A 12,500-nucleotide genomic window follows, 5' to 3' on the forward strand; every position below is an offset into this window, starting at 1 on the left:
TGGTGGGTATTGTTGTGGTGGTGGTTGTTGCTGCTATTGTGGTGATAATGGTGGGTATTATTGTGATGGTGGTTTTGGTGGGTATTGTCATGTTGATGGTTATGGTGGACATTGTTGTGTTGGTGGTTTTGGTAGGTGTTGTAGTGGTGGCTGTTGCTGTTATTGTGGTGGTAATGGTGAGTATTGTCGTGTTGATGGTTGTGGTGTGTATTGTGGTAGTTGTTGTGTTGGTGGTTGTGGTGGGTATTGTGTTGTGTTGGTGGGTGTTGTTGTTGCTGTGGTGAGTATTGTCGCGTTGATGGTAGTGGTGGGTATTGTTGTGGTTATCGTTTCTTGCCGTTTTCTGCAGCCCTGCATGTAGAGTCTGGTTTGTTTGATTGTTTTGTTTTTGATAATTATATTTTACCGTAGACTTGAGTGTGTTCATACTACTTTAATCGGTTGTTGATAGCTCAACACACAACTAGTGTCTGTGGCATTGGCATCTAATTCTCTTACCGTAGCTAAACCACACCTGCGGTTCCTAACAAGACAGAATGGAAACACACCACAAGACTACTTCATGGCTGGAGTTACAACACAGAAAAAATGTCTTGCCTTCTTGCTCATCGCTGCTCTCTTTGGTCGCTGAGGGCTCTTCTTGAATGCCGAGGCCAAAAAGGTCTGTATCATCCTTGTGCTTGAAGGAGATCACTGCGGGCTTTGTAGGTTCTGGCACCTTCGACGGCTGCGTGTCATCATCTGAGAGGTCAGACAGAAGTCCATCTCCGACTGGGAATGTAGTCTGAAGATCACAGCAGGTTCCATTAAGCTCAGTTCTACAGGCTATGAAATGTCGCTTTACCTTTTCTACTTTGGGTGTGTTGAATGCTTCTGACTCAAAATCAGGATCATCCATTACAAAAGAGAGCATCTGTTGGGCCACTGGAACCTCGGGGTCTGTGTCAGAGTCCTCAGCCGTAGGTGAGATTCCCATCTTCTTGCCTTGCTGCTCTGATGTTGGAGTTAGAGTGAGGAAGATGGGCGCTGAAGTCGGCTTTCTGGGCTCTGAAGCTTTAGATCCTTTTGGTTGTCTGATGTGGCTGCAGCCGTGACATAAGTGAAACCGTATATTACTCGAATATTACATATAGTTTGCATTTGTTCTTACTTCTTCACAAGTACTAAAGTACTGAAAACATTCAACACACAAATACTATTTACAGTTGTGGTCAAAATACACTTGTAAAGAACGTAATATCGCTGTTTTGAGTTTCCAATAATTTCTACTACTCTTCTTTTTGTGTAATAGAGTGATTGGAGTACATACTTGTTGGTCACAAAAACATTCATGAAGTTTGGTTCTTTTATGAATTTATTATGGGTCTACTGAAAATGTGACCAAATCTTCTGGGTCAAAAGTATACATACAGCAATGTTAATATTTGGTTACATGTCCCTTGGCAAGTTTCGCTGCAATACGGCGCTTTTGGTAGCCATCCACAAGCTTCTGGATGAATTTTTGACCACTCCTCTTAACAAAATTGGTACAGTTCAGTTAAATGTGTTGGTTTTCTGACATGAACTTGTTTCTTCAGCATTGTCCACACATTTAAGTCAGGACTTTGAGAAGGCCATTCTAAAACCCTAGTTCTAGCCTGATTTAGCCATTTCTTTACCACTTTTGACGTGTGTTTGGAGTAATCGTCCTGTTGGAACCTCCAACTGCACCCAAGACCCAACCACCGGGCTGATGATTTTAGGTTGTCCTGAAGAATTTGGAGGTAATCCACCTTTTTCATTGTCCTATTTACTCTCTGTAAAGCACCAGTTCCATTGGCAGCAAAACAGGCCCAGAGCATAATACTACCACCACCATGCTTGACGGTAGGCTCGGTGTTCCTGGGATTAAAGGCCTCACCCTTTCTCCTCCAAACATGTTGCTGGGCATTGTGACCAAACAGCTCAATTTTTGTTTCATCGGACGTCACATGGATAAAAATAAGACCTTCTGGAGGAAAGTTGCGCTACCAGAAGCTTGCCAGAAGCTTGTGGATGGCTACCAAAAGCGCCTTATTGCAGTGAAACTTGCCAAGGGACATGTAAGCAAATATTAACATTGCTGTACGTATACTTTTGACCCAGCAGATTTGGTCACATGTTCAGTAGACTCCTAATAAATTCATAAAAGAACCAAACTTCATGAATGTTTTTTGTGACAAACAAGTGTGTGCTCCAACCACTCTATATCACGAAAAAATAAGAGTTGTAGATATGATTATAAACTCAAGACAGCCCTGTCATTATGTTCTTTACAAGTGTGGGTAAACTTTTGACCACGACTGTAAGTAATGATCATTTTCCAAAGACTCTGGTTAAAAAAAGGGCAATTAAACTTCAGCAATTCTCTCTCTTTACAAACAATCCATAATTTGACTCATCTGTTTCATGGAACACCTGTGTCGTCACTTCCTCGTTTACATGACAGAGATGTCAAGGTGTGATGAGAGTCGCTCATCTTTGCTTATTTACCAGCAACAATCACCGCCATATATCGCTCTCAAGAGTTCCCACAAGGTTTTCATCTAAAGCGGGGCTAAACTACGTGCAAGATGTGAAACAAAAGATGATCATTGACTAGCACTTATTAGCAAAACTTACATGGAAAGTGTAACTTTTGGTCGACACAATTCAAAGCAAACAAAAAAAGAGCCGATGGTGATGCTTGTTTTACAAATTCATTGATAACACGTAGGGAGGGGTAGGGGCGCACAAAAAAATTGATTTACAACCGAATGTCGAATTACTTTTATTTATTTATTTTTTATCATGCTGTTTGTGTTGTGTTTGCTTGTTTCTCTTATTATCTTTTAACCTGGCTATTGTACAACACTTTGGCTACCTGTGGTAAATTTTAAATGTGCTTTGTAAATAAAGTTAATTTAATTTGATTTGATTTGAATCGCGATTTTTATTTGTCCCTATTCTTAAAAAATCGACTTTAAAAAAAGGAGGGGAGCCAGATGATGTGGTTCGGACATCTGAGAGAGTGAGGTGAAAGTGACCCAAAGCTGCAAAATGTGGAATTTGGAGCCAAGCTATTTCGACATAAATGGAGTGCTTACCTAAACAAACCGGGAAAAAACGTCCAAGGCCAGCTGGACCAAACAGACAATTGTCTATTGAGTGAGTCAAACTTTGTATTGATCATGATACATGCAGCATGTCATGTGTTGTTACAACTACACTACACACACTGTCTGGCTAGCTGTGAACAAACAAAACATGAAATAATACTTTACAGATGGTGTTCTATCACATTGTGTTGTGCATTGCAAACTCAAATGCGTTTCGTGTTGACGCGGTTGCTAGCTTATCTCTTTCTGTGGTTAGCTTATACAGCTAATACCATAGCACACAGACGTGTTAATATGCGAGAAAAAAGGTTCCTTAGTGCTCGCTCTTCCAATAACAATGTTGTTACAGTTTGGTTATTATACACATTACAGATCGTAAATTAAGTATTGACGGTTTTTGAATGCATTTTTAAAGTGATTTAGAGTTAGGACGGATTGCGCCCATTAGCTGAATTGCTAGCCACCAAAAACAAGATGATTTTTTGCATGTTAAAATGCAAAAAAACTCATGATTGTGAACGATAGGCATAATTCCAAAAAAGGTGCAATTCCCCTTTAAATTCAGGTTTGTCTGTAAATGAAAAACAAACCTTCCATTCTTCAGTCCGACCTGCAACATCACAACATACATTTTTAAACACGTTAAACACTTTCTGGTGTCAAAACCTACGCTTTGAGTTCTGGTTCACTGTCAAATTCCTGGTCCTTTTTCACAGTTGTTGCTGCTGGTGCTCGCTCCTTCTCCTCGTCCTCACTGGACAGAGAGATGTCTTTGCTATGTGGCAGCGTTGGAGCTTGTGGAAGACTGGACTCTGTGTCGTCAGGATCAAGCTCATCCTGGAAAGCAGACACCATTGGGTTCCCTCTGCCTTCACCGTCACTATGAAAAATGACAGGAACACATTTGTCATACAAATCTGCTATCTTTACCTTGTGTTGGTGTCTGTTACTACATTATATATATACTTGCAGTGTGTGTATTGTACATACTACATTTAGTTATGAAAGTGTCTGTTCCTACATTATATATATACTAGCAGTGTGTATATAAAACATACTGTATTACATACAGTTATGAATGTGTTTCTCATTATACAAACAGTCGGTTGAATTGGTGCAGTTCAGCTAAATGTGTTGGGTTTTTTTTCCACACGTTTAAGTCAGGACTTTGGGAAGGCCATTCTAAAACCTTAATTCTAGCCTGATTTAGCCATTCCTTTCCTTTACCACTTTTGATGTGTGTTTGGGGTCATTGTCCTGTTGGTACACCAAACTGCGCCCAAGACCCAACCTCAGGGCTGATGATTTTAGGTTGTCCTGAAGAATTTGGAGGTAATCCTCCTTTTTCATTGTCCCATTTACTCTCTGTAAAACATCAGTTCCATTGGCAGCAAAACAGGCCCAGAGCATAATACTACCACCACCATGCTTGACGGTAGGAACAATGTTCCTGGGATTAAAGGCCTCACCTTTTTTCCTCCAAACATATTGCTGGGCATTGTGGCCAAACAGCTCCAGAAGGTCTTATTTTTGTCCAAGTGATGTCAGATGAAACAAAAAATGGCTTTTTAGAATGGCCTTCCCAAAGTCCTGACTTAAACGTGTGGACAATGCTGAAGAAACAAGTCCATGTCAGAAAATCAAAAAATATATAGCTGAATTGCACCAATTTCGTCAAGGAGTGGTCAAAAATTTGACCAGAAGCTCGCCAGAAGCTTGCGGAAGGCTACCAAAAGCGCCTTATTGCAGTGAAACTTGCCAAGAGACACCAATCCATCCAAACATTTTTTTTACCGCTTATCCCTTTCGGGGTCGCGGGGATTGCTGGAGCTATCACAGCTACAATCGGGCGGAAGGCGTTTACACCCTGGACAAGTTGTCACCTCATCCCAGGGCCAACACAGATAGACAGACAACATTCACACTCACATTCACACACTAGGGCCCATTTAGTTTTGCAAATCAACCTATCCCCAGGTGCATGTCTTTGGAGAAGGGAGGAAGCCGGAGTACCCGGAGGGGACCCACACAGTCACGGGCAGGACATGCATACTCCACACAGAAAGATCCCGAACCCGGGATTGAACCCAGGACTACTCAGGACCTTCATAGTGTGAGGCGCATGCACTAACCCCTGCCCACTGTGCTGCTCATAATAAATTCATAAAGAAACCAAACTTCATGAATGTTTTTGTGACCAACAAGTAAGTGCTCCAATCACTCTATCACAAAAAAATAAGAGTGGTAGAAATGATCGGAAACTCAAAGACAGCCATGACATTATGTTCTCTCATAATGGTTGTGAATGACAGGCAAAATTGCCCAAAAAAGTGCAGTTCCTCTTTAAACCTCTAAAGGCCTTAGTGGCCACATGCTTGGACAGCACCTTTAAGCTCTTATTTCCAAAATTGTGTACACTTCTGAATTGGGGTCTTATGGCCACTTATGTGGACACTTATACTGCTATCTGGTGGTGTCAGAAGAGTATAACATACAATGGAATTTGGAGAAAAATAAGAATTAGTATGTCACTAAACATGAAGTACATCTTTGTTATTTATGGACTAAGTACATCATTTCAAAATATTATTCTTAGTTTTTATTCTAATTAGGGCTCAATAAATCCAAATAGCAAAGAGAAAAAAAAAAAAAAAAAAAAGCATGTAAACAAACAGCTTGGGCCTTAAGAGGTTAATACCGTGAGTGATGTCTACCATGAGATTTTGATAGCGTAGCATTCCTACTACTCACCTGTCGCTGTCCAAGGCTGAGACTGGCTGACGCGTCTTGGTCTTTGAGGGCAAACTGTCCTCTAGGAAACTCTTGTCCAGTCGCTCTTCTGGCACAAAGTCGTCCACACTTCGCACGACAGCAGGACACACTGGAGCAGGCGGGTCCTCTGAGTAAAACATGGAAGCAGTACAAAGTATTCAAACACCTCACAGTAACTTTGCTGCTACACAGAACGGCAACTTCACATGACATCCTAATACCAACCAGTGCTGGGATTATTTCAGGCTCAGGCTGGAACCTTGTGACTGTTCTCTACTCGCTTAACCTCGTCATTAAGACTTTCATAACAGGATATTAAATGTCATATGAAAAACTGTATTACTTCGCTGTTCACCCAAGTAGAGTTGACAATTCCTTCATCTACCTTGAATAGGAATATACAATATACAGTAACTAGAAAATACAGTGGTGTGTGGATGCCCAATACAGGAGCTGGACTGAAAAACAGGAGGAATGTAGAGTATTGTAATAATATGTTTGAATGTCCAGTGGGAATGGTTTGAATATTGAAAGCTCGTTTAAAGTGGAATGTCCAAGGAAAGGTGGAAACGGTTTAACTGTGAAAAGGTTTGAATGTAGAAATACCCTGATTGTAGGAAACATTTGAATGTTGAGGATAGGAAAGTGTACTGCAACATTCTATCAACTTAGAAATGCAAAAAGTGGACATTTAACTATGAGACTGGCTGCGAAATTAGTGAAGGAAATTTGCATCCCAGAATGAACTTACTAAATTAACCCTTGTGGGTCAGTCCAGAGCTTCAACCACTATACTAGACAGCCAGACTTTTATAAACCCATCCATCCATTTTCTACCGCTTGTCCCTTTTGGGGTGGCGGGGGGTGCTGGAGCCTATCTCAGCTGCATTCGGGCGGAAGGCGCGTACACCCTGGACAATTTGACACCTCATCGCAGGACCAAGAGAGATAGACAGACAATATTCACACTCTAATTCACACACTAGGGACCATTTAGTGTTGCCAATCAACCTATCCCCAGTGAAATATTTTGAGTAAAATGATGACTTTTATTATAATTTTGCCTAGTAAAATTCGGATTATTTACATATTGGCAACATTTCAAAGTTTTCTTATAAAATTGTGACTTTTGTCGAGTAAAATTACGGCTTTTATTATAACATTGCACACATGTTCAGATTTTTTTGTAAAATTTGGACTTGTGTTGAGTAAAATTACGACTTTTGCCAAAAATAAAAGTTTTTCTTTGCTTTCAAAACCGCTTTGGTTGACAAAGATGTGTGCGTGACAGGACTACCTAATTTCGGGTATATGCTTTTTCTTTACAATAAAATTTATTTATTTGACTCATAGATGTAAACATCTACTAAATAAAGACTGTTTCAGTCCTTTCAGGGGCTCTAATGAAAGGCATGCGCTTTATACTCTTAGCCTAACTGCCTAGCTGTCAGAATGATGTCCAACTTTGAATGTTAGAGGGAGCGATTCAGCGAAAGTATTGCTTTTTTTGCGAATTTCAGACAAAATAAATGTTTCTGTTTTTACAACAGCAATTATATTTTTTGATGGCGTGGAATATGTACTTGCAGTCAAGGTTCATTTTAGGCGGAAAAAAATGGCAACCGTAAGTGAAAATGGTGGGATGACTCCCAATTACCCGTATTTTTCGGAGTATAAGTCGCTCCGGAGTGTAAGTCGCACCTGCCGAAAATGCATAATAAAGAAGGAAAAAAAAAATCCAAGTCGCACTGGAGTATGAGTCGCATTTTCTGGGGAAATTTATTTGATAAAACCCAACACCAAGAATAGTTTTTTGAAAGGCAATTTGAAATAAATAAAGAATAGTGAACAACAGGCTGAATAAGTGTACGTTATATGACGCATAAATAACCAACTGAGGATGTGCCTGGTATGCTAACCTAACATATTATGGTAAGAGTCATTCAAATAACTATAACATATAGAACATGCTGTATGTTTACCAAACAATCTTTCACTCCTAATTGCTAAATCCCATGAAATCTTATACGTCTAGTATCTTACGTGAATGAGCTAAATAATATTATTTGATATATTACGGTAATTTGTTAATAATTTCACACATAAGTCGCACCCCCGGCCAAACTATGAAAAAAACTGCGACTAATAGTTCGAAACATACCGTATATTGTCCAATATAATTGGTAATTGTCACGCTTACAGATATTCCAGAACTCTGCGGCACGACTTTTAACGTGAACCAAAAAAAAATAGAGCACAGCGCCCCGATTCTCGCTTCTCCGCATTGGCTCACTGCTCGTTTTAGAATTGATTTCAAAATGTTACTGTTTGTTTTTAAAGCTTTTAATGGACCGGCCCAAAAGTACATCACAGACCTCATCCAAATGTATGCTCCAGCTCGCGCCTTGAGGTCCGAGGGCCGGTTCGAACTTGTGGGGCCTTAAACCAGGCTCCACACTAGGGGACACAGGACCTTCGGCCCTAAACTTTGGAATGTTCTGCCCCCACTGTCAGAATGGCCCCCACTGTTGAATGTTTTAAGTCTCGTCTTAAAAACCCACTTTGATTCTCTGGCTTTTAAAATCGGCGTGAATCTTGTGGTCCTCTGTGTGTTTTATTGATTTATTCTACTATATTTGTTTTTATTGTTTTATTAATTTCATTGATGTCTTTTATTATTTAATTATATTATTATTATTATTTGTTTGTTTAGTGTTTATTTGTTTCACTTGAAATACTTATAATTTGATGACTCTTATTGTTTCTTTTTTATGTGCAGCACCCTGGGCCAGTTTTGTTGATAATAGTGCCATATACTGTCGTGGTCAAAAGTTTACATACACTTATAAAGAACATAATGTCATGGCTTTCTTGAGTTTCCAATAATTTCTACAACTCTTATTTTTTCGTGATATAGAGTGGTTGGAGCACACACTTGTTTGTCACAAAAAACATTCATGAAGTTTGGTTCTTTTATGAATTTATTATGGGTCTACTGAAAATGTGACTAAATCTGCTGGGTCAAAAGTATACGTACAGCAATGGTAATATTTGCTTACATGTCCCTTGGCAAGATTCATGCAATAAGGCGCTTTTGGTAGCCATCCACAAGCTTTTGGTTGAATTTTTTAACCACTCCTCTTGACAAAATTGGTGCAGTTCAGCTAAATTTGTTGATTTTCTGACATGGACTTGTTTCTTCAGCATTGTCCACATGTTCTCAACGGGGTTTAAGTCAGGACTTTGGGAAAACACACATCAAAAGTGGTAAAGAAATGGCTAAATCAGGCTAAAGTTAAGGTTTTAGAATGGCCTTCCCAAAGACCTGACTTAAACGTGTGGACAATGCTGAAGAAACAAGTCCATGTCAGAAATCCAACACATTGAGCTGAACTGCACCAATTTTGTCAAGAGGAGTGGTGAAAATTCAACCAGAAGCTTGCGGATGGCTACCAAATGTGCCTTATTGCAGTGAAACTTGCCAAAGGACATGTAACCAAATATTAACATTGCTGTACGTATACTTTTGATCCAGCAGATTTGCTCACATTTTCAGTAGACCCATAATAAATTCATAAAAGAACCAAACTTCATGAATGTTTTTTGTGACCAACAAGTATGTGCTCCAATCACTCTATCACAAAAAAAAAAGATTTGTAGAAATGATTGGAAACTCAAGACAGCCATGACATTATGTTCTTTACAAGTGTATTTAAACCTTTGACCGTGACTGTAAATAAAGGGTATTGGATTAGATATTTTGGAAAATCACAAATACTGTAATAACTGTGACCTTTTGGGGTTAAAAAAAATATTGTCCTACTCAAAACGAATATTTTAATGGTGGAAAAGGTTAAAATTAAGTGAAAAATGTAGGAGTTGTCGAAAGAAAAAGGCCAAACCTTAAAATTATGATTACCTGTAAAACCGGTAATATTGGGGAACGTTGAAGTGCCAAATGGTTTGACGGTTGAACAGGATCAATCGGATAAATTGTTTGGGAGTTAGAGGCGGACAAAAAAACACCATGGAAGAATAAAAATAGATGAATGTTGGTGCAGAATAATGGAGTGTGAATGCCTTTCTCTGTCATACCCGATGCACTAACAGGAGCCTCGGGGGCAGGAGACGAGCCAAACCAGCGGGACATGAAGCCACGTTTCTGGGGGGCTGGCGCTGGTGCGGCGGCGGCGGACTGAAGGTGCTCCGGTGACTGAGCGGCTGACTTCACATCAGCTGACGGCGAGGCCGCCCGACCGATGGCGGCGGCCAGAGCCGAAGCCGAGGGGGCGGACACGGAAGGCGACTGTGGGGGCGCCTGTGAGGACGCCGGGGGCTGAGGTGTGCTCGGACTGGAGCTTCCTGTGGACGCCCCGCTTGGAGGGACGACGGGGGACTGGGAGCCCGAGGAGGGACTTTGACCGTTGGCAGGACCCGGCGAGCCGTAGCCTTTACTGCGGCACTCCAGGTGCTCCAGGAAGCTGTAGAAATCAGAAGACAAGTGGTCAACATAGCTCCAGTAACAACACAAATAAAAGCTGATTAACTACATCTCATAGTTTTGATCTTCGGTCTCCTGCTGCACAGTCAGCTCTTCCAGGGTGGCGTCGATGTCCAACTGGTTGGTCTCCAGCTGCCTCAGGAGGGTTTCTCTCTGCAGATCAAGGTGACAAGGAGCATGGCTGACATGGTTATACTGCGGTAGGTAGGTAAGTAAGAAGGTAAGTAAGAAAGTAAGTAAGTAAGTAAGAAATAAAGAAGGAAAGTAAGTAAGTAAGCAATTACATATTATTTATAAAGTGCTTTTTACAGATGAAATCACAAAGCGATGTACAAAACATAGGTGAAGTAAAACAACAATTAAATTTAATACAACAGGGGCAACATCATAAAAAGGATACAATGTGGATTCAAAATGATACTTAAAAGGTGCATTAACTAAAAGCTTTACTAAAAAGAGAAGTTTTCAAATGTTTCTTAAAAGTTTCAACACAGTTAAGATGACGTAAAGACTGGTGCAAATTGTTCCAGAGTCTGAGAGCTATAGCCTGCAATGCCAGGTGTCAACAGGTTCTAAAACAAGTTTTTGGGATCTTTAGAAGACCCTGGCTTGAAGACCGGAGGCTCCGCCCTGAAGAGTAGGGGCATAGCAAGTCAGTGATGTAATGAGGGCCCCCAACATACAACGCACGGAATGTCACGACTAAAATCTTAAACTCAATGCGGAATTTAACAGGAAGCCAATGAAGACTGGCTAAAACGGGGGTGATATGGACTGTTCTGGGTGCACTGGTCAAAAGTCTGGCAGCTGCATTTTGTGCAGTCTGAAGTCTCTTTAGCGTTGACTTGTTGAAGAGAGTGAAAACAGAATTGCAATAGTCAATGCGAGACGAAATGAACGCGTGAATGATCATTTCGAGATCCAATTTTGACAACAAAGTACATCTAAACTTGTACTTGTAGTTGTACTTTAAGTACTTGTACTTAAAAATATATTACAAGCACACAAAAAAGGAATAAAAAAGGTCATACGTGCATCATTGACAAGATAAACACAAATCTGCCATGTTGGCAATTTTTTTATTACTAAAAAACTGTCATTGCTCAAAAAACAAAACGTATAATTGACGAGTAGATCTGAAGTTGATCTTGAGAGTTAAACATTGAAAGTAAAAATAACACACACACACATGTATATATACATGTATACATACATACAGGTATATCATGTATATATATATATATATATACATACATACAGGTATATCATGTATATATGTATATATATATATATACATACATACATACAGGTATATCATGTATATATGTATATATATATATATATATATATATACATATACACACATATATATACACACACACAGGAAATGTGTGTGTGTGTAATCTATCTATCATATATATATATATATATATATATATATATATATATAAATAATGAAAATGAAAAAAATACAAAATGCCCCCCACATGCTTTCATTTTTCAGTGTGACACCCATGCTTTAGTATGTTTCTAAAAATATAATCATGAAAACAGAGAACAGGATAATTTACCATAAATATTACCATAATAATAATAATAGAAAATAAAAAGACAAACATACAGAAAACGTGAACAAATACAATAAATAATATAATATATAAAATTGAAAAAATGTAAGTGGCCTTTGCACCCTTAAATTTGTCTGTCTGTGGTGTTCAGCGGAAAAATGTTTGACACTTCCGTCTAAAACACTCTATGCTACAATAAAATTGGCCACATGTTTTGGGAAAAAAAAAGTTAAGCAACTGAAAAAAAAATTAGGGATGCACAATAGAATTTTTTCTAAGCCAATACGATGCAGATAAGTTCCTGCTTCTCAAAACCGATACGATAACTTATATTGATTATATTTCAAATGTGGATTTAAGTGTAGTCTGGGCACACACTTCTTTTTTCCTATGTCTGCAGAATGCAAGCTCAAAGTACTCATCTGAAACAGTGAAGAAGTCCCACACGGTCGATGCCATGTTTGTTTAAAATGAAGTTGACTTGTACAGCATGACAAGGTGGGAGAAAAGGAGCACTTGGTTTGCTCATCCTAACTCAACTAC

General features: G+C 39.4%; 1 protein-coding gene across 4 annotated transcripts in view; it reads right to left on the reverse strand.

Moving 5' to 3' along the window:
* rabl6b (RAB, member RAS oncogene family-like 6b) overlaps positions 1-12,500 on the reverse strand; it is a 46,333-nt gene that overhangs the window by 7,838 nt on the left and 25,995 nt on the right. For all 4 annotated transcript variants that reach the window (XM_061897184.1, XM_061897167.1, XM_061897176.1 and 1 more), the window contains 6 exons: positions 10,439-10,542; positions 9,984-10,369; positions 5,868-6,015; positions 3,787-3,996; positions 845-1,082; positions 598-784 (listed from right to left, as the gene is read on the reverse strand). In XM_061897184.1, the coding sequence (XP_061753168.1) occupies positions 598-784; positions 845-1,082; positions 3,787-3,996; positions 5,868-6,015; positions 9,984-10,369; positions 10,439-10,542 (1,273 nt within the window). The remainder of the gene's footprint in view (positions 1-597; positions 785-844; positions 1,083-3,786; positions 3,997-5,867; positions 6,016-9,983; positions 10,370-10,438; positions 10,543-12,500) is intronic.

This window comes from Nerophis ophidion, linkage group LG01 (genome assembly GCF_033978795.1).
Source record: "Nerophis ophidion isolate RoL-2023_Sa linkage group LG01, RoL_Noph_v1.0, whole genome shotgun sequence".
Classification (NCBI taxonomy): domain Eukaryota; kingdom Metazoa; phylum Chordata; class Actinopteri; order Syngnathiformes; family Syngnathidae; genus Nerophis; species Nerophis ophidion.